At 41.9% G+C, this 21,892-nt stretch overlaps 1 protein-coding gene across 1 annotated transcript in view; it reads left to right on the plus strand.

The window, feature by feature from the left end:
* The window catches only part of MBOAT1 (membrane bound O-acyltransferase domain containing 1), a gene marked incomplete at its 5' end in the record, with an annotated part of 30,690 nt that overhangs the window by 4,727 nt on the left and 4,071 nt on the right, over positions 1-21,892 (plus strand). Inside the window, 6 exons of the mRNA XM_009700704.1 lie at positions 8,193-8,248; positions 10,435-10,489; positions 13,304-13,487; positions 15,102-15,294; positions 18,478-18,581; positions 21,371-21,435. Coding sequence (XP_009699006.1) covers positions 8,193-8,248; positions 10,435-10,489; positions 13,304-13,487; positions 15,102-15,294; positions 18,478-18,581; positions 21,371-21,435 — 657 coding nt within the window. The remainder of the gene's footprint in view (positions 1-8,192; positions 8,249-10,434; positions 10,490-13,303; positions 13,488-15,101; positions 15,295-18,477; positions 18,582-21,370; positions 21,436-21,892) is intronic.

The following is a 21,892-nucleotide window of genomic DNA, read 5'->3' on the forward strand; positions in this document are numbered from 1 at the left end:
ACACAAGATCAGCTTTCTCAGCATCGGTCTTACGGGTTCTCTCAGAGGGGCAGGTTGTGCCTGCGCAAGCACAACTTTTTATGGAACAGTGTTTTTCATATATACTGTAGTCTCTGGTTTCGCCGAAGCAGTAGAAGGTGCTTTGGAAAAATACAGACAGCTGGCCCTATATATTTTGTTTATGGGAGGAGGGTATGCTTTTGCATGATTTAAAAACAATGTACTAATCTGTATTCCTCTTGTTTAATTGAACGTCTGAATACAGAGTGATTAGTAATATACTGTGAAAAATGTCTTTAAACTGGCACAGTAAGTTCTGGATGCCTCTTCCAAGCCTTTGTCGTCTTATAGGCATAAAGTAGGAAACGGAAGATTTTTGCTGTTTGTGTGCGTGTGTCTCTGTGTGAGGTGGTGGGTTTAAGGATTTAATTAAATTTCAGAGGGTGGGGGGAAAGTTGAGACTTTTGAGGGTTTTTTTATTAGAGGAACGGGGCGGAAATGGAAATCATACATTTAGAGAAATTTCATTCTATAATTTTTTCTGCGGTTCTTCTAATACACAAAAGCATGTCCTGAAAGAGCACGGCATACCCAGAAGCCTATAAATGGGGTTGGAATGCTGTAGTTCTGTCTGTGTATGAGACAGAGAAAGGCAAGAGAGCCTGCTTTTCTGAACAGCACGTTCAGAAGTGCATGGTGAGGCATATTAGCTGTCTGTCTCTGAAGACATTGAATAAAAATCCAGCTGGGACTGGGGGTGGAAAAAGAGGAATGATGGTCATTTATGTTATAGACTAGGTAGCTTTTTCTGCTCTCTTGATGAAAAAGGAACTACTCTTACCTAATGATGAACTTGAGGATAATAATGGTACTGAAAGAATAATACCTGGACTTACCCTGATATTTGATTTTGTCCTGATGCTTCAAGATATAAACCAATTCCTAAACTTCAGTCAAACATAAAACTGCCGAGTAGTAAACAACTGAAAAATGTGGTATGGATATGAACTATGTCTCCATGGTATATTTTAAAAACTAAGAATAAATAAAAATATTGTAGTGGTATTAATAAAAACATACAATCCAAAGTGCTGAAACCCAGTTCAGCCTCGTAAATCTGTCTTAAAACCTGTTTTCCCCAGCTGTAAATAATACGTGCTCACTTTATGCACATACCTAAACAGATGTGGTGACCCGGAGAGACAAAATGTACTCCCTGAGCACAGCTTTAGCACTAATGAGCAGCAACTGAACCTCCTCCTGCTCCTTCTCCCAGGTTTGATGGTTCCACATCTGTTGCATGTGGTGATGGGGAAACGTTCAAACAGGCTCCTGGCTGGAAGGGTGGCCTTAAAGTTCTCCCTCAGGACTTCAGAAACAACCAAGACAGAATTCGTGGAGCGATGCCCATCTCCCTCCAGCCTCCCACCCTTTTAGGCGAGCATAGCTGGGGATACACATTCAGAAGGCAAAACGCTAGATTTAAGGGAATCTTTAAGAGGGAACAAGAAGCCTGTCATCTGCTGACTTGTATTTAAGGTCTAAGTGTCCCGCAAGTCTCTGGTGATGTCTGATTGCCAGGAGGAGGTTTTAATCCCCATCAAATAGGCAGGTAACCAGTTCTAATGCCATCAGCTTTCCAATGGCAGCTCCCCAACGTGACGAGCCAGATGTTAAATGAGCATTTCCCAGTGTCGGTGCTGCAACCTGGCATACCTCGTTTGGTTTCTTGACCTGCTTTGTACACTTATCAGCTTGCACGCGTAACCCTTTTGACGTGTGCTTGCAAATATATTTGTTTTGGTTCTTTGGTAAGAGTTGGTTGTGCTCTTGGTTTGGAGTCACCCCATTTTGAGAACACAGCATGTTAGAGATGGAGAGAACAAGGTAACTTTTGGGTCATGTCCTAAGTAAACTGGAAAATGGAAGATCAAACTGTGACTTGTCACTTCAAGGTTAAGAAGTAAGGAACCTTGTTTCCTACTAGTGACGAGTTAATTCTTCTAACTCATACAGAGGGTAGGTTGGGTCACTGACCCCCACAATCCAAACTATACTCAGGCTGCTTGCAGCAATTTCTTGATTTAAGAGTTTTTCATGTATTGCATAGTACTTAGGTGAAAACTCTATTTTTTTTAAACCACATGCCAGATTTTAATGAAAACCAGTTCCAGTTTGCTACACTTTTAATTTCTTTTTAAAAAGTGTATATATATTTTATCAAGGTTCTTTCATTTATATTATATCACAAAAATGTGGTGACATAGTTTAGGAATTTTCTCTTGACTACTTTCTCAAAGAAAACTATTCATTTTTGAACACTAATTGTACAATAACTGAATGCTGTGCCTCCCCCTTAATTCAAATCAGTCTTTGAGAGAAACATGCATATTTTATTTTGCCTGGTTTGCCACGGCATTTGTACATTGTACCTAGGAAAACTAAATCCTAACTCTTTCTCTCTCTTTTTCTCTCTCTTATTTCTTCTTTATGCTAAGAGGATTATGCTGGTAAGTTGCCTGGTTTCTATACAACTTTATAAAAATGATAATACTAACATACAGTTTGGGGTTTTTTTCTTTGTATCACAGACTCAGACTGAGTATAGTAATATTACGGCTTTAGGGAGAAATTAGTTTGAAATAAATCAAGGGATCTTAAATTGAGATTTTTACAAACTAGTAAGAGATATGGTTTCAATCTAGCAAGCTACAGGAACAAATGCCATATGCATGTGATCATCTGGATGGAATTCAGAGGAGCTCCTCATCCCTGTGAAGTTACATCTGCTTTAATCCTTTACTTAAAACCGTAGAGCTTTTTGGTTTCCTCTTTGAACTCCTGCAGTGTCTGAGCAAAATTTTCTAATATTGCAGCTCATTTGGTGAATGTCGGGGAATGATCGTGCATACATGAGTTTCTTGGTGCCATTCCTTACCGAAAAGAAACTCAGTTTGTGAAAATCGCCACACATGCTGGCATTGCTTTCAATCTTCTGTTGGCCTTAGAGAGACCAGAGCTGGCTTATCAGGGAGACTGGAGCAGTTTTCACCCCTACAGGTATCAAATCCGTACCTCGTACATCAATGTTTTGGTGGGCATCGTTCTCCAGAAGGAGGAAGGACATAAAGAAGGAAGAACACCAAAAAAGAACATCTTTATGTGTTTGCTCCATCCCAAGTGCAGAAGGGCGGCAGCATTCTCGGCAAACCGCTTTGAAACGGATAGTCATTGAGGGAGCCCTCTCGAAAAGCCGTGTAGCGGACACTTTCATAACAAGTGTCACTTCAGGCAGTGAAATTTTGTCGGATGGTTAGTGCTTTGTTGCTGGTTTTTCCCCTCTCAGTGGCTTCGTATCAACCACAAAAGAAAGGAACAAAGGTACAATAACCGTTTTTTACAAGAGAAATACATTTGCTATTGGAAACGTAGATGTACTCTGTTACCGGATTAAAGCACAAGGCAGAAATACTAACTGGTCCTGTGAGTTCAGTTGGTTATTTTTATTTTCTTGTCTTTTAACTGTATGAGGTGCAATAGGTTGTTGCCATGTGCGTCCCAGCAGCTGTGGGTAACTTTGGTCGGCAGCAAGTCCCCGGGGGCAGTTCTGGCAAGACGGGTGCAGGATGAGTTAAGGGGAGGTCGGTCGGTTTTCTGTGCTCCGCTGGGCATTTGACCACTTGAATCTGCGCTGAGATCACTTACCGTTGCTTCCACAGAAGCCTTGCAAGAGCCACGATGTGGGAATTAGCCGAAATTCAAGCAGGCAGTCACTACTAGAGAGATCCACACATCTACTGCATCACCAGAAGTAAATATTCTTTTAAGTGAAATGCTTCTATCACGAAGGCATAAGAAACGTTCTTTGGGAGCTTTCAGCAAAAAAAACAACACCACATGAAGCAAATTGGAAGTTGCTTTGGAGACGAGAGTGTGTTTAGCAAAGTATTTTTCCTCTGTGTGCTTCAGCACTTCTTCATTTTGCTGTCGAAAGCAGAAGTCCGAGCCCGCTGGCGGTGAAGCTGTTGTGGCATCTCTGCCTTGGTGATCCCCTCGGTGGCACGGTTCACGTCGTAGCGGAGCGTGACGGCGTGAACTTCTCGTCGTGGCTTCAGGGGCTAAAGAGAGAAACCCAAAATAAATGTTTGCTGTTTTGGAGTCTGGTCCGCAATGAGCCTTTTGACTCCACCTCCTCTCTTTAGTGAAATCAGGTCAGTGGAAACTATTTCTAGCACGCGCGTGTGCCAGACTTCTCCGCGGGATTACCTAAGGTCAGGGAGGCTCTGCTTGATAAAAGTCTTCTCTCTCGTAAGCATCGAAGCTTGCTCGGAGCAGAAGCCAGCCTGTGATACTGGAAGGATCCCCACAGCAGTCTGCGACCCGTGCTGACGTCTTTAGTTCCACTGGCCTGTGCTTCTGGGCAAATTTATTACGTTGGGGCAAGCCATGTTTAAAAAATGACATTAACGGGTATTTTCGTTTGGAAGGTTATTTAGGGGGTAAAACCCTCTGTTGAGCGTTCTCTGTAAACTGTTGCATCTTTGTCTTGTGTTATTTTTCAAGGGGTCTAACGTAAGGTAAAGACAGTTTTGAGTTCTTTTTTATTTCTTGAAATTTCCTATTTCATACTGACTTCCTGGGATGATTTCTTGATGATTTTTTTTTTTTTTCCAATTGAAAATTGACCACTATGGTTGGCCGCTGTGTACCTCCCACTATGCGTAGGAGGTACAATGCAACTACAACCTGAGATGAAGCTCTTAGCCAGTATATAAAACAAGGAGGGGGAGGAAAGTCACACCACGTGTAAATTAAATTGAATTTCATGTTTCTGTGCTAGTTTGTAACTGTAGTGCTTAATAGGATAGGTGAAGAGGAGAGGATGTGGAATCACCACTCTGTACGTGGCTACAAAGTGTTGGAAGGTATTCAAATATGATGGAGGTCAAGTTGTTTAGGCTTCTTAAATGTGTTTTGTTTCAAATGCCTCCTTCCTAGGGGTAGGTCTTCATGCTTCATCGGTAAATGCAAGTTTAGTAGGTAGATTTTCTTTTTAAATTCAACCTAATAATTTACCCCGCTCCAATAACCTCGTTCTCAAAATTTGTGAGAAAGAAAGGTTATTGGAAGTTCTGTAGTTTTGTTAACTCCCCTTCTTGTTCGTAGCACTACTGACTTTTTCCAGTAGAGTCTAAGGTTTGAAATATTATCATGTTGGAAATAGCTGACTGTATGATATGATGCTGTATTTTATGTATTAATTTACTCAATGTTTTATTACTGTTTAAAATGAGAGCTTGCGTGAAAAGCTGAATAGAAATGACAATTCCATACTCTGGTATTGCCAAGTTTTAATAATTGAAACTCACATGTGTATTTAGGAAAGGATGATACTACTTTTTTCCCCCCTAAATTAAATGTATTTTTTTCTCATCTAACTTTTAATATTGTTTCAAGACTTGCATCCTCATGCATTGCTCTGCAAATATTGGGGAAAGGGCTATTTTTCATTCTGAAGAAACAAAACCGGTCTTAGCCTTGCTCTGCGTGTGTATGTGCGATGAGGTGAGATTGGCGAGTCCCCAGGGAGGAGTGGGAGAGGTGTGGGTGTGCAGAAGGTGGGGGGCCTCCACACCCCAAAAAGATGCCAGAAGAAGGGAGAGCTCCGGTACTGCTGTTGTTTTGTTGTGCTCTCCCCTTTCCTACAGCAAAGGCTTGGTCCCCCAGCGAGACTGAGTCAGCGGGGGAATGGTAGATGGGTGAGGGAGGAGGAAGATGCTCCCTGGTGTCCTGAAACCTTGCTTACCCTTTGTGTGAAACGTTTAATGATATCTGATAGTGGTCTTGTGAAAGATTTAGAGGGTGTCATCCCATTGCCACTATACGGCAGATTTCCGACTTCCCAAGTAGGTGTAGAAGAGATATGTAGATGTGTACTACGATGGTGGCAGGAGAGAGAACTGAAGGTATCTCCGGTGCACTTTGTGGGTCTCCCTCCCACCCAGGGTCTCAGCAGCATCACTTTTGGGCTCGCTTGTCTCCTCTGGAGTTGGGATTTGAGGAAGGTGGACCATCCGTCTGTTCCGATTAAAGTGCATGAAAGGCTGACCTGTTCTGCCGTCAATGAGGGGATGAATTCCTGATATAGACGAAGGAAACCTCTCTCTTCTCTGCATTTATACGTTGGGTGGCTTTAGTGCAGGCTGCACTTCTGCTTCCCTCAGTTCATCAGCACATCAGGATTGTTTGCATTCTGGTTCTTACTGGCTTACAGTGGGGGGCCCAATTTTCTAAGACAAATGTCTAAATTTAGGCACTTAAAAGCATATGGTTTTGGCTCTGAGCCTGAGGTTTAAAGTTACGCACTTCAATATTGGCATAAAGTGCTTGCTGTAAGAAACACAGGCAACAAATTGAACTGATTTGAAACAAGTGTTAGTGTTCATCTGTAAAGCTAAAAGGTTAAGTGCTGACAAAATAAAAATCTGTGTTTATTGCAGTAGAACTGCTGGTTTACTGACGGCCTCTGCCTCTCTTGAGGATTAAGAAAAAAATCTACTTTTTTGTATGCTTAGAGGATTGGGATTTATATATCTTTGAAAGCAAGGCTAAATTTTATCTGAATGGGAAAATCTACTTTGAGAAACAGGATGTTGAAGATAATGGTGAAAACAGTTTACAAACAACTTTTCTTGAAGGATAAATTGAAATAAAAATTAGAATGACTGTTTCACAATATTGGAGGTGAAAAGTCATTGCTGAATTCATCCGTTCCTTAGCTGCAATCTGTGCTGTAGGTGACCGAAGGAGAGCTACTGTACAAACCCTTGGGTTACAGTTGTATTCCAGATCTGTGTATATTTAAACTTGTTCTGGATTTTATGTGCAAGCTTTTTTACTGATACGTAGAGGTTGCTGAAACGATAAAAATAGTTTCTGATTAAGAAATTGGCTGATGTTGCATGTTCTGTGGTTTTGGGTAGAAAATGCAAATTACTCCAGCCATGCAGAATTACATGTGGCCTCTTGAAAAAGATCAGCCATATTTAGTATTTTATTTTTTTTAAAAAAAGGACCTCTTATGATGAAAGAATGTCTTTTTCTGTCTTTTTCCAGTATTCTTGTGTTCACCATGCTTAGCATATGAGTTATCTTGAAAATCTGTTTGATTTATCATGGTGAGATAATCAGATGGCAAACGATTTATCTTAGCCATTGGGTTTACATTGGATTATAACCAGTAGGTTGGTTTAGTCGAGAAATGATTCAAAATCTCTTTAAAATCTCTGCAGAACATGAATATTTGAATGTTGTTTTAGATAGAGATATCACTGAATGTAACTTTTGGGTTTTGGGGGGTTTTGGGGTTTTTTTAGCTTGAGAAATTGGTGGAGAAAATACAGTGCTCAAACTAAAACAAACCCTCCAGGTTTTTTCTTTCACTGAACATATTTCTACGCTGCTTGTTTGGTTGGCCCCAAAGCTGCTGGGTGGTTGGAGCCTGTAAGCGTGGCTCAGGTAGAGCTGGCTCGTATTTTTGGGAGGCTCCAGATCCCCGGATGCCCAAACGCTCCCAGTTGGACCACACATCTTGGACAGGCTGTCCAGGAGGCAGTTGCACGGCCAAGAAGCAAGTGGGAAACTGCCGTGCTGACAGCTACGTTGGTATTTGCACACAGTCCTAATTGATAGAGCTATTCACGTGGGGAAATAAGCATGTGTATCTGCAGAGTCGGCGGTTTTTTAGGGCACTGAGGAGACAGACAATAGGAGAGTAACAGTAAGAAGAGCCAGAGTTGTGTTACAGCGGCGTTGGTGGGTTCTAGCGTTGCGTTGTATGGGGCTGGAATTTGGTCGTTGCCTGAAAGGAAGCCCCGTGGAGCGCAGAAGCTGGTATTTCCTCGTGGTGCCATTTCTTCTGAATTACAATTTGCACTGCTGTAGGGTGGGGAGATATAAAATAAGGCTTTGTGTGCACTTAGCAATTAAAAATTCCAGTGCAAGTTACTGTGGGCTTGTTTTGAACCCGGGCGATTGTCTTATGCCTGAGTTCCTCCTTCAGTTTTAATTGGATGTTTTCCACTTGTTGATGAGACAGTGATGCCCTTTAAAGAGATAAAGGCATTCAGGAAGAAAGTTGGGAATAATTTGTATTACAAGACATGTAACTGTTGTTTCTGTCTTTGTTATAGTCCGCTGATGATAATTACACAGAAGATCACAACGCTTGCATGCCAGTTACACGACGGTAAGAAAAGGCATCTCTTCCCATGTCCTGAAGACAACCTTTTTATTCCAGTGCATTCTGTGGTTGAGTTACGGAGTGGATGAATGTAGTTCAGCGAGTTGCTCCAAACGAAGAAGAAAAATGCTTTGTGGAGGAAAAAGAGAAACTTCAAGTTTTGATCAGTCCTCTAGAATCAAACTGTCTTTGCAGTTTGTTTTCCCCTTTGGGTGCAGTTTGGATTTTAGCTAGTACCGGTATCTGCCGTTCGGATGCTACAGTGCATCTCCATTAAGCTCTCTGAAAGCTCTTCTTGATTCTCGAAGATCAAGAGTTGTGTTTGATACATAGGTTCAGTCATTAATGTTAATGTAGCACAAACATGCTATCACTGATACATTCAGTGATAATATACTCCGTCAGTTGTGAGAGATGGAATTCAATAGCTTTTTCCCAATGCGGGGAGAAGCACAGTTGCGAGCAAAATAACATTGGCTTCAGTCTTGTGCTGTGCTGTGACAAAGAACGCTATTATTTCCCAGTAAAATGGCTGTGTCTAGTACAGTGCAAAGGCTAGAAAGGTCAATTGTCATCAGTACCGTTAGTGCCCATGTCTACTGGTGTTGCAGTATGAATTTCTGATGGTCCAAGCTGTAGATGACTGAATAAGTAGCCTGCTATAGAGTTGTTCTGATGTACGATTTAGGTGACGGCCACACCACAGACTGCAGGGCCCGGCGTTGTTCGCAAGCCAGGTTTACACAAGTGGGTCTAACGCTTTTAGCTGGCTATAATGGGTGCAGCTTGAAGCTTGGCTAATTGACCTTGTTGACATTCATGTTACTGGGGCTTCTCTGCTTCTGTTATTTAAGCCAGCCAGCTCAGGTGTCGCTGCGTGCCGCAGTGGTGTGCAGCCTAGGTGCACACCTAGAATATTGAAGGTAAACGAACAGGCAGAAAGGAAAAGATAACAGCAGAGGCAGGAGCATTTTAAGCAAACCAGAAATCCTGCAGATTAATGATGGTGGAGAAGGCTCATTGCGTTGTGAACATCCGTATACGGAGCAGCTGATCAAATGGAGGCAGCTTGCAGTTCAAGCATCAGCGACAAATTTCTATTTGTAAAAATTTAACGCGGCTGCCCATAAATGGAAGGAGACAAACAATATACCCAGCCCTTTAAGTAATTAACTGCTTAATTCTTTCCCTGGAACTCGCCCCCTCCCAGTATTTACAAACTGAAATAGCAGAAAGAGAATGGAAATGAGCAGCTTATCAGCAGTCTTTTTAGGAAATGGGTGTTATGTGTGTGTGTGTGTATCGATAATTGTGGCCAGTACGGTTAGAACAGTAGTGTTAATTGATGCCGAGGCCCCAATCTTGTGAAGCTGTAGATATGCATGCTCAGCATCAGGTGCCGTGACTGATCCCACGGTGAGTTGTTCTGCTGAAGCCTGTGGGATTGCTCACAGTACACGCGGCTAAAGCTGCAGAGTGAGGGTTTTGAGATATTTGCTTCGAGCAACACCTGTTTACGCACTGGCCATCATACAAGATTTTTCCATAGATTTCCTGGGACAACGAGTCTGTGCTCTACCTCTGGCCCCAAAGGTCTCGTGCACTCAACAGGAGGTCGCCTTTCCAGTCTGGACCTTGTACAATTCCAGATTATTACTGATGTGTGTGTATTTAGGCTTGCTCCAGCAGCAAGCAACCAGGCTGCTCGTTCACACCAGTGGAGCTTCTGTTCCCTGAGAGCCCATTTCTCTTCCATCGCCCGCTCCTCCTGCTGTGAAATGCTCCATTTCTCACCGAGGAGCCAGCGGGAAGCTGGTGCTTAAATGAGCCGGCAGCTGCTGGGAACAGAGGGGTTTTTTCCAGCCCAGGACTGTTAGGAGAAGATGCTGGGGGTCCCTGTCAGTTGATGGCATTGCCAGTTGCATTGTGCGTGTGGGAATACTGTGGTTGCTCTTCTTGAAAGTGTAGCAAGGGAGAATGAGGTAAGGAAGTGGGTAAAGAGGTAGGGTAGTGCATGAGTACGCTTGACCTGTAAGTTAGGAATTGAGCTGTATTACAACTGCCTGCGACGAAGAAATCTTGACACTTATGGCTTTAGAAAGTTGTCTGTGAGATGCAAACATAGGGCTTTGGGGAGAACTTTCACTGTTTGGCTTTTGGAAAGATCTAATGTGACTTTTCTTTCTCTCTAGGAATAGGACGACAAGCTGAGGAACTCACTGCTGAGCAAAATCGGCTTGCTGTAAAGTAAGAATTTAATTCCCCTAGTGATTTGTGTTTAATTTCATCCAAAGAAGTTTAGGGTTTGGGTTGTTTTTTTGATTTTTGTCTTGTTTTGCTTTTTTTCCCTGCTTTGCAATGGCAGGACTAACTTAGTGGCCTGGCCATGAAAATGTTCCCTGCTTCTTTCCAGTCCATGACATGCCAAAAGTCCTATCTGCTTTTTGTATTTGCTTGAGCAGTTTTGGTTTTGCAATGCTGCTGTCAGTGCCCTTCTTACACAAACATAGCTCCTCTGCTATATTCCTTATTTCTTCAGTCCAGGACTTCTGCGTTTATCACCCTGTGCTGGTCAGTAAAGCACTGAAGTACTTGGCAGCATCTCATTGACTTAAATATATACTCCACATGCAACAAGACTAGCCTTTGCTGAGTCAGCTCTTTCATATTCAGGCTGAGACTGTACGAGATAGACTTTTTGGTCGTTGTCTTCATCCTGTCTGTGATATGTTATTTTTCCAAGTAGGATACTCCTGTCAGCAAAGCACTGCACAGTAAAAAAGCGCTTTGGTTTGACTCTGATGCTTCAAGCACTGCTTTTCTTTGCCATAAGTTTTGGACACTGAAATTTTATTTTTCCCATTTCCTTCCGTAATGTTAATACTCCTGGTCCTTCACGTTATGTGGCTAGTCTTCTCATTTTTCAGAGGGAGACAGCATATTGATCATATCTTCAAGTGCCTTTTTTTCTAGATTGTCTCTTAATACAAGTGTAGGATGCAGGTGAATTCTTTTTTTTTTGTTTGTTAAGAATTAGCATTACAGAATTAGTCTTAGAACCGTAATTACTTTTCACCATGAAGTGTTTGTTAAGGAAATTATTTCCTTCATTTCCAAGGTAGAAGGTTCAGCCATCAGAAAATCTGCCTATGAGCTTCTAAAAGTAAGAAGGGAGTAATTTCTTGAAAAGCAAAAATCCTGTAGGGACACTTGTGTAACTTTTGCTGTGACCCATAGCTTTGTGTCTATTTTCAAAGCTGACAGCATCATGATTAACTGCACTGGGCCTTTGTGACCATATGATTAATTCTTGTCAAATTCTCACCAAACAGGCTTTTTTTTTTTGGTTTTGTTTTTTTGTTTTTGTTTTTTTTTTTTATGTGTGTGTACAGTAGATTGGCTCATAATAGAAAAGTACGTGCCAATAGCTCAAGTGTCAGTGGCAGACAAGTCATAACTGAAGAGTTTTAAATCCCCTTTGGTAATACAGCCTTTTGTCTTCCCTCCTGTTCTTGGTCTGTTTTTGTTTCTCACTCATCCTCTGTACATTCCTTCGTGCATTGCTCATGTTTCCCCACCCAACCATGTGCAGGACCTAAGTTGAAACTAATGACTTTATTTTTTAATCTTACTGTAGAGCTCAGAAGCCCAAATCATGGACCTGATTTTGCAGAGCAAAAAGATGAGCCTTACCCCAAATTTTTTTGCTGCATCTTTCTGTGAAATGCTTTCACCAGAGAACATACCGTTCAGGCACTAACATCTACAATAACCAGTAGGGTGAAGGCAGAAAATCCTGGCTAAGCTAACTGTTTATTCAAACTATTTCCACTTCAGAATAAAAGTAGGCAGCGGCAAATGTTTAACTGTTGCTTAGTTTTTCTGCTAGAAATTTATGCTTTGGTCTGAAAGAATTTTAAGTGGGTTTTGGTTTATGCGTGTCCATCTGTGTCCTGGACAGGAGAGCCCTGAAGCAGTGTTCCCTAGTTTCTGTTCTCATCTGGAGACTGCTGGCTTACTTGGATGGTGACTATTAGCTCATTCATGGAGAGCACTGTGTATCAGTGCAGAATTTGGATGCTGGTGTTTTCTGCCACATAAAACAAGCCCAACGATTTAGAAATTACACTAGTGGTGAGAGACCTGTGCATCTTTCTTTTCCATCCTACTGATCTGTAGCAAGGACAGTGGATCATCCTCATTTTACATCTAATGTAAAACTCCCGGAGGAACTTGTGGGATATGCACTTGCAAAATGGAAACGAGGAACATGATGGACTTTCTTTGACTTTCATCTTCAGCCATCTTTTGATTTGTGTCTTTTTTCCCATTAGCTCCTCTTCCTGTTCCTGATGCCATACAGGCAATTTCTTCCTTTATTTGCGCAGTAGGACAGAGTGCCTCTTCATTTTCTTCCTCTGTGTCTCACATCACACTTCCCATTTTTCAAAAAACTGAACTGAAGGGTGGGTGAGACCTCATCTGAGCCCTGATCTTAAATGTTCCCTGCCCTGTGGTGTGTGTGACAAGGCAAGGTACTGCATTGCACAGCTCGGTGAGACCAGTCTTACTCAGCTGCTGGTCTGCCAGCCCTTACTGGTCCCTGGACAGATGTGCAAAAACAATTACCAGCTTCTGTCTCCTGGTACTGCTGGCCTGTTCAAAATGCCTAAGTCAGTTTGTTTGGGAGTGGGTACTTAAATTTCTGACTGTTTTTAACTAAAATATTGCTAGTAATAAGATTACAACTTTTCAGATCAGTAGCATTTATCCACCTGTAGCTAAAGCACTTCTGCATTACCCTTGTTCTGACTGCCATCTGCCAGACATCGCTGGGATATAAGAGAAGATCTCCAAAGCAGATCTAGTGAGCTTTCAGCTGGGGAGAGGGTGGTGGGAGAGAGTTGGGGACTGAGGCCGACAGTACAACAAAAAGCATTCGTGAAAGCCTTTGCTGTGTTTTACCTTGTTTCTTGTGTTTTTTTTTTTTTTTTTTATTTTTCCTCTTTTTTGTTGTTTTTTGTTTGTTTGTTTTTTGTTGTGTGTGGATGATTTTCACAGGTCAAGACCTTCTTTACTGGAGTATTTAAGCTATCTCCTCAATTTTATGAGCATCATAGCTGGGCCTTGCAGCAATTACAAGGATTACATAGCCTTCATTGAAGGGAGGCATGTGCACATGAAACTGTTAGAAGTGAACTGGAAGCAGAAGGGTTATGACAGACTGCCTGATCCTTCTCCAACTGTAAGTTTTTAAAATGACAAAGATTCATTGCAAAGGGCAGGAGAGTACAGCTTTGTACATGATTCTCATAATTAAAAACTAAGAAGAAAAATCATTTTTTTGAATTAACTTACCCGTAAACGTCACAGTGTTCTTTTTCTGTGAAGTGGCTGCTGTTTTTATCGCAGGGTCAGGGGTGAAGGTGCTGGTGTCTTCCTCTTGAATTCCCCACATGCGTTGGGCTTGCAAAATGGGTCATTGGTTAATGGGTGTCCTTTGGGTAGCGATGGGAATGGTCCGCAGGTTTTGACAATGACGAGTTGCAGTTCAGCTCCAGACAGAAGAGGAAGTGTCGGGGGGGAAAAAAAGAAGTCAAATCTCACCCATAGTGCAGGAGATGTTAGAAGTACATGAATCACAGCTAATCAGAAACTGTAGATTGTCCAGGTGCTTTGCAAGAGAATCCCACACTTTAAGATGACTTGGAGGTAATTTTTCACATAGTATTAACACTAATTTTATTTTATATATTTTTAATATTACTTTAAAACCTTCTTATACAATGACCTTGTAAGGCAGGATAACATAGCATGAGAACCAGATTCCTCTCTCTTATCTTGAGGTGTCACTGAATGTGTAGCAGAATGTCTCCTCTGAAGTTGAGTACGTGCCTGTGCATATCTGTTGCACATGGCTGTTTTTCTGCTGACTTTAGTGGCGTTACTTCTGATTTACATTAGCCTGACTGAGGTCAGAATAAGGCATATAACATGTTAGATGCAAGTCAACAGAGAATTTTAAAATTTGCATTAAAGATAATTGCACCTGAGTTTATTCCAGCACATGAAGAATATATAAAAAGAGTACTTGGGATCAAAAAATGCATTGTTGTTTCAATAGGATATTGCACTTTTATTAGTCTTTTGAGAACATAAGTCCATTTTTACATGGCACCCAAGTGCTAGATTTACCTTTTTACTACTGACTCTATCAAGGAGAGTTTACTCCTGATGTGTATTTGAAATCAAGCTTCGAACTACTGACATGATTGTCAATAATAGTATATAGAAAGCTACAGAGCTGTAATAGAAAAGACTGTGGAGTAGCAGATACCCTATATCATGGGAAGGTACGCATGCTATATAAGACGTCTGCTTTTTGGACAAGTGATTTTTAACAAGACCTCTGGATAGTAGCTGGACAGTAAAACCTACTGTTGTACTGAACACCAATGCTTTTGGCTTCCAGGAGGAATCAGTCTTTTGTTCCGGGAGATGACAGTACATATAGGGAAGATTTCTGCTTTCCATCGTAGGGTTTTGGTTGGTTTGTTTCCTTTCTCATTTTAGGACCTCCAATAACTGATGTAGGAGTCTCTCATGAAGTTCATCACCGATTTTGACTTCTAATTGTCCTTTGTACCTTTCAGTAGTTCAGTAAACCAATTTAAACTGAAGTTTTGACTGTGGCCTTTTCTTTGTCACCTCTTCTAATTTAATTATTAACTTTGTCACTGCTAACTTTATTGGTTCTTGAAGTGCATTGGTCATGTATGTCATGAGCACTGCCTTTATTTTTTTTTTCCCTTAAGCAAATGTGTCTAATGAACGTTTCATTGTTATTTGTGCTTTTTAGGGAGCAGTGATGTACAAGCTGTGTATCACACTAGTATCTCTCATTTTATTCTTGACACTTACCAAGAACTTTCCCATGGCGTATATTATTGATAACGAATTTCTTGATAAAACACCCTTCTTGTCAAGACTTGGTTACCTGTATGTTGTAACACAGGCAGCAAAACCAAAGTATTATTTTGCATGGACGTTAGGTAAGTCTGGCTACATCACTTATTTTTGTGGGTAACATGTTTATAAATGGGGGAAGAGGTCTGAAACATTGGAGGGAGAAAAAAATAATTAGTCCCTAGACCTGTAGTTCACGTGGGAGGAGGTGTACATGTGTTCTTGTAGGCAGTGGACCCTGCTGAAGTGGGGAGATGTCAAAAGTTATTAAAAAGATGCATAAAATCTCTTCTAGCTGGTCTGACATCCCCTGCCTCTGGAGCCAAATCTGCTTTTCAGGTTCTTGCCAGTAAAGTCAATGTAACAATTTCCTCTTACTTAAAACTTGCTAAGCTTACCAAAATAATTTTTATAGGAATTTTTAGGAAAAAAAAAAAGTTTGCCTCCTGTAATCCTTGATTTTTATGCTTTATTCATAATTTGCCATTTGTATTGGTGGGGTTGCAAGGTTAAAAGTTGTCACACTGTGTATTACAAGTATATTAGAGTGCAAACAGACCCCTCTCTTCCTTCAGAGACGTCTTTAGCACGTCCATCTGTATGAGAAAGCTGTGGTGCTTGTTGGGGGGCTGAAGTTAGGCTTTGCTTCTAAGGCACCATGGGGTTCTATACACACGTTGGCTTTTTATGGTCCAGAGAAAGAATTGGAGAACCATGAGGAAGGTGGGGAACAAAGGAGGTGATAGGAAGGAACCAAGAATCTCTGCAAGGTAAAGGAGAAAAGAAGGAAGAGGGCTCATTATAGAGAGAAGTGATTTTCTTTTATTGGGAACCAGCTAGACTGGTGGTCAAAATAATATTTTTGTATTTTACCTTCTTCTTTTAGAAGTCACCTTTCCCATCTATGTGTGAGGAGTCAAATCCTTCTAGGCCAGGCTGAAAATTGAGACTGATTTCTTTTTTTTTTTTCCCCCCTGGTATTACAATACTTTATGTGTAGGGGAGATCATGAAAGCGCAGCCAGCAATGCATACACCTGAAACTGAGAAGAGCATCATTGAGATGGGGTGGAAAGAGCCAGGGAAATTCATTGCGAGGCTGTGATTAGACTGCTGGGAATAAAACTGACAGATCGAGGGAAAACAGCCAGGACTGGCACATGTGGGATGGGAAAGGCTTTGGGATAAAGAATTGCTTGCTCAGAAACTTATTTTTGTGGGATCCAATGTTAAATTGTTGCCTCCGTTTTTTCCAGAGTTATAGTTAACTAAAAGTCTGCTGTCGAGGAGATAAACTGAACTTGGATTTGGGATGTGACTGAGCCGTAGATGCTGTAGAAATATCTTACCAGTGAGGCAGTTCAGGAAAAGCATGCATTGCATACTGGAGGGTGAGGCCTTGACTGATTATTCACATTGCAAATCCAGGCAGGAGAAGAGCAGACACTTTATCCTTTCGCAGTTTAGCTCCTGGTGGCATGGCCCAGGGCGTTACAAAATTGCCTGCCGAAATGGCCGATAAGTGCTGCCTGTCCTCAGAAAAGGACAGGCACGCTATTGTGTGAGAGCCGCGCTTCTGAATTCCTCCAGATCCACGGAAAGATGGAAAACTTCAGCTTCTCGCTGCTTTAGCAATAGCCACGGGAATGTGGCTGCACACCTAACTCGGAGCTGCTGATGAAACCAGTTTGGGACTGAGGGCCTGCATCCAAGGAGCTTCGCGCCAGAGCTCTTCAAGTCGGCGGGGAAACCTCCGCTCGCTTTTGCTGTATTATTATAGCCCTGGATTTCTGGTTTCTTGCTTTTGGCAAAGAAACGCTAAGCGATCCCTGCCATCCTCGGAGCAAGGTGGAGCAAATCGAGGTGTCCCTCTGCTCTGGGGCGACAGTTACGTGCAGCTCCCGTCTCTGAGAGTGGGCAAGGTCCTGTAGGCCAGTTTGAGGCAGGGTTGTTGTTTGGGGTTTGTTTGGGTTGGGTTTTGGGGGTTTTTTGGGGGTTTTTTTTGGTTTGGTTTGTGGTTTCGTGTTTTTTTGTTTGTTTGTTTTTTATTTTTTGTTTTTTAACAGGGAGAGAATTAAAAACTTGGAGACCTTTCTTTCCATCAGTAAAATCTAGCTCGTTTAGTAAAATGGAAAATAAAATGAAAAGTTTCAGGTTAGAGAAGGTTGCTCATTTATTTGTTTATTGTTAGTCTTGTTGCTTTTAATTGGGTTCTCTCCCTGGTTTTGTGCATTAGGGCTTCTCCATGAACTTGTGCCTGCACTCGTAGCATTTACAAAGAAAAATCGGTTTTCATTCTTGGGAAAGAAAAGCTGACCTTTTTAAAACATAACTTAACCAGGCTTGTATTTTGTAAATCATCTAGAAGGAAAAGCCTTACCTGTATTTTCACTTTCCTTTTCCTTCCCATAGTCCTCAGCGTTGGCTGCACCTAGTGATCCAGAGATAATGAATCCCTTCTGTTTCCTTGGTATTCCAAGAGAGAATTTCTGGCAGGGGCACGTTAAAAGCAGACTTTTGAGACCCAGCGATGAGGTGGCTCCCAGGCGAGGCTGAGAGGGGAGGTCTTTGACCTGGGAAGGAGCAAGAGTGCAGGATGTGAAGTGCTTACCGTTACCCAAAAGTTTCGTTTGCACTTAAAGTAGTTAAGTCTGTAATTGAAGGTACTCGGTATTTGACTTGTGGAGATGGTGAGGTACTTTAGCGAGGCACTGGGCAACTGGATTAGCGAAAGGCATTGTCTGCAGAAGTCTGAATGAAAGTCTTAATTAAAACAACCGTGTTGGAACTCTTAATAGAAATGGTAAGCATGTCTTTGAGACACTACAGTTTCTCTGAATTCTGGAAAATGCCGTGACATCTAGGTACCCTATTGAGGAAAATGCTCCTTCATTTTATGGCAGCTCTTGTATATCTATGTCAGATGGATAATAAGGGCAAAATAGGAGGAAAAGTGATTTCTATCCATTGTTATGTTATTATTTTATTTCTTCTGCCCAAGGAGTAGCTAGTCTTTCCTCTTGAAGAAATGACTCTTGTGTTGCCTTGTAGCAGCGCCCCTTTGCCAAGAGGGAGCTTCTCTTTGAAAGAGAGGGTGCTAACTCTTACGGTTGGACTTGATGATCTTTGAGGTCTCTTCCAGCCATAATGATTCTATGATTCTAACTGCTACAAAGCTGCCTTGAATCCGAGTTTTGTGTCGTACTGACTTGTAAGACAACAGAGCTGCTCCAGCAGTCTGATTTGACTCGTTTTGCTTTGACATTGCAGCGGATGCAGTCAACAATGCAGCTGGTTATGGATTCAGTGGAGTTGATGAGAGAGGCGCTTTCCGCTGGGACCTGTTGTCCAATTTGAATATCTGGAACATTGAGGTGAGTTAAAGGAGTAGCCACGTTGGCATAATTATAGAGAAATGGGCATGGTAACAGGGAGAAGCTTTGCTGGAAGGAAAGTAAGTCCATGCCACCAGGCTGCTCCTCTGTAGCATGAAGAGGTTTTTTATTTTATCTGTTGGGCAGATAGAAAGCATCTGTCACACAGGCTTCCTCACGCTCTGTATTCAGGTCGCATTTCTAAATAGTTTCTAGAAAGCTAATAAATTATTATATCAGATGTTTAATAAATGAGCAGTCAATTACTGTAGATTGTGGCTGGGGTCAGCAGGTCAGTAAATTGCTCGCAGCTACGATTCTCCACCATCTGTGGTGTATTCTGTTTATTTACTTCTAACAGTCTTCCACTTCTGTAACCCAGTTGAGATGGGCGGTGGTAGTGAAAGAGGCTGCCACGAGCAGGCATCGCACAAACGCTTGCAAGGGCTGGGTCCCTGCACGTGCTTGAAGTGCCTCTTGTAAATGGAGAAAAGCAAGGGTTGGCGAGGGAACGGGTACAAACCCAGCAACCTGAATGGGGACTGGCAGGGCCACGGAGAGCTTAGATGGCTGCTGATCTAAGGCTCCATCCAGCAAACCACACTGGTTCTCAAAACATCTGTCAGACATGTTTCTTATGACTGCCATATACTTTTAATATCCATTAGTCTTTTGTAAGCTATTTATGTTTGTTTCTCTAATGCAAAAGATGGCCAATGTAATTTGTTTGCCCCGAAGAATATTTTATGAATGCCAGTGAGAGGTGAAAATGTTTATGTGTCTGAGACTGCTTTCTAAAGGCTTCTTTTTCTTCAGAAACAGGAGGAGCTTCCCCCTATGTTTCTGTAGTTATGATTTTAAAAGGAAAAGCAGATGAAAATAAGTTGACTGCTTTATTGCTGAACGACCTGTGCCTAAGTGGATGTGCTGTAATAGCTCTTCTCAAAAATGGAAGAGCCCCTGTAATTCTTCATTGAAAGATGCCAAAACTGGAAGTATCATTATACATTCTCTCTTTCTCAACGTCCTTTCTCTGTCTTTTTTTTTTTTTAAACCTTAATTAATCCTCAGTGTACATCTCTCCTTGAACAGTACAGAACACACAGCCCAGAAATGCTTTTCACTCCTCAATGATGGCAGCACCCTAGACACCACTCGGAGATCTTGAATCAGTATCTGATTCAGTTTGGGAGCAGGACATGATTCTTACCTTGATGGGCTGAGGCAGTTTCTGCCTGAAGGAGGAAAGTGAAGTGTAGGCAATGCTCTTAGTCAAGCCAAATTAAGGAACGAGGAGCCTTTGCTTCTCTCTACCCACTGAACTGTAAGCCCCTCAAAACTTTTTTTCCTTTTTTGGTCACACGGGCAAGGAAGATCAGGGTGGAGAAATTATTTCCAGGAGCATAAACCAGAGTGTTCTCCATTGATTTGATCATGTGTGCAATGAGAAAAAGAGAGGCTACAGAGACTATTACTTTGGATAAGCCTTGAACTGTCACTTTATGCACCAACAACAATTCCAGGGGTTGACGTTTAAGTGTAATTGTACAGTGCATCTTCATCAGGTATAGCCACCTGCATATGTAAAACTGCTTAAGGGCTGGGAGCTTGAGTGCTAAATGTGGCTAAGAAATGACCTGATCTGTAGTAAAGATAAGCACATGGCAAGAGTTGTGAGGTCATTAAAATGTGATGGGGTGGGGGCTAAATGCACGTGGGGGACTTGAAAGGCTTGGCAGCGTGTGTATTTTGACAGCCGATGACTACTTGCTCTCTTGGTAATGGAATGGGGGAACTTCAAGGAGGCCAGAAGAGAGTGACAATATTAGTTGGAGGAGAAATTACATTTTTCTTGGCTTCTCTTGCTGCAGAAATGCAATTAAAATGTGGCAGTACTGCACTGGGAATTGCTAATCATTTTGACTCTTTAAACACAGAGGATGAAGTGCTAGCCTTCAGGATTCTGCATGGAAGTGCAAAAATACCGGCTGATTCCCCTTGGAATTTTTAACCCATCTTTTCCGCGTGCCCTTGCCTTCAGCTGATACAGGAAAATAATGTGGTCTCACTGAATCCCGTCCCTCCTTGGTGAGGAGGTCCTCGGAGGTTTCTATCAGCAGGCGAGGAACAAGGGGGAGCGGGGATGGGGAACCACCGGAGGTGAAGTTGGCCAGGATTTAGGGGAACTGATGCTGAACGGAGTCCAGCAGCCCTCTAAAGCTGGGGGAACTGGTGCTGCGAGGAGGTACCGGTGGTTCTCCTAGGACCCTGGAGTCCGCTCTGGTTTCTCAAGCTGGGTAATGAGCTGAGAATTGGCTTCTAAATTTAGTCCTAATTTTTTTTTTTTTTTGTCCGTGCTTTTCAATCTTCCCCCTTCTTTCTCCAAATAATAATGCATTACTTTTATTTTTTGTAACACTGTTTTAATAGCACGCTAGGGAAGCGCAGCCTGTGTAATAGGTGGCAAGATCTCTCTTCCAAAAATGAAGCTGTTTATGAACTGAAGGGAAGACCAAGCATTTAAAACAAGAAGGCTTTTCAGATTTCCCGTAATTTGAAAAATAACCAAACTTTGTATTTAATTTTACAAAACAAAGTGAGATTTTACAGTGTTAGCAGTGAGCAACAAGCCTAGTTAATGTCCCTCCCAAAACATATAGTGTAATGACAGACTGTGGCACAGTCTTCTACCAGAGTTAATATTTTCTATGTATCGCCTCTCTAATTTAAAATGCAAGTATTATTTTACAGGTTTCAGTGCTAACATTTCATGTGAACTTCTTTCTTAGACTGCAACAAGTTTTAAAATGTACATTGAAAACTGGAACATTCAGACAGCTGCCTGGCTAAAACGGTAAGAGCAGTGAAACCGTAACGTGCTCGTGAGAATCAAAAACTCTAGATGGCCTGGAAAAACGCCGACTGGCGAATCTCATAAATGTATAACCTCTTGTTCTTTCTTTGTTTCCTGTGTCTGTAACAGTTGGTGGAATACAAGGGTATTTGGTGCTGTAAAGTTTTATTGCTGCAAATGTAAAATGCTTGCATTTTATATACGAGCAGCAAAGCCATAAATGAACTCTTTAGATCTTCCATAATAAAAACTAATAGCATTTTCATGGCATCTTTTAGGCTGCTGTTCGCCTCTGGTATCCTTGCTGTAATGTTTCACCCTTTTACGTTTCCCATGCCTATTCCTACTGGAGGTTTGCCTTGCTGTGTCACTGGGATCCAGTTCAGCTACAACTGGAGAGAACTCGGAATCTTCAGAGCCCCAGTGTAATCTGGTTTGGAGTTATCAGAAGATGCTT

Source organism: Cariama cristata, unplaced genomic scaffold (genome assembly GCF_000690535.1).
Source record: "Cariama cristata isolate BGI_N322 unplaced genomic scaffold, ASM69053v1 scaffold7675, whole genome shotgun sequence".
NCBI lineage: Eukaryota > Metazoa > Chordata > Aves > Cariamiformes > Cariamidae > Cariama > Cariama cristata.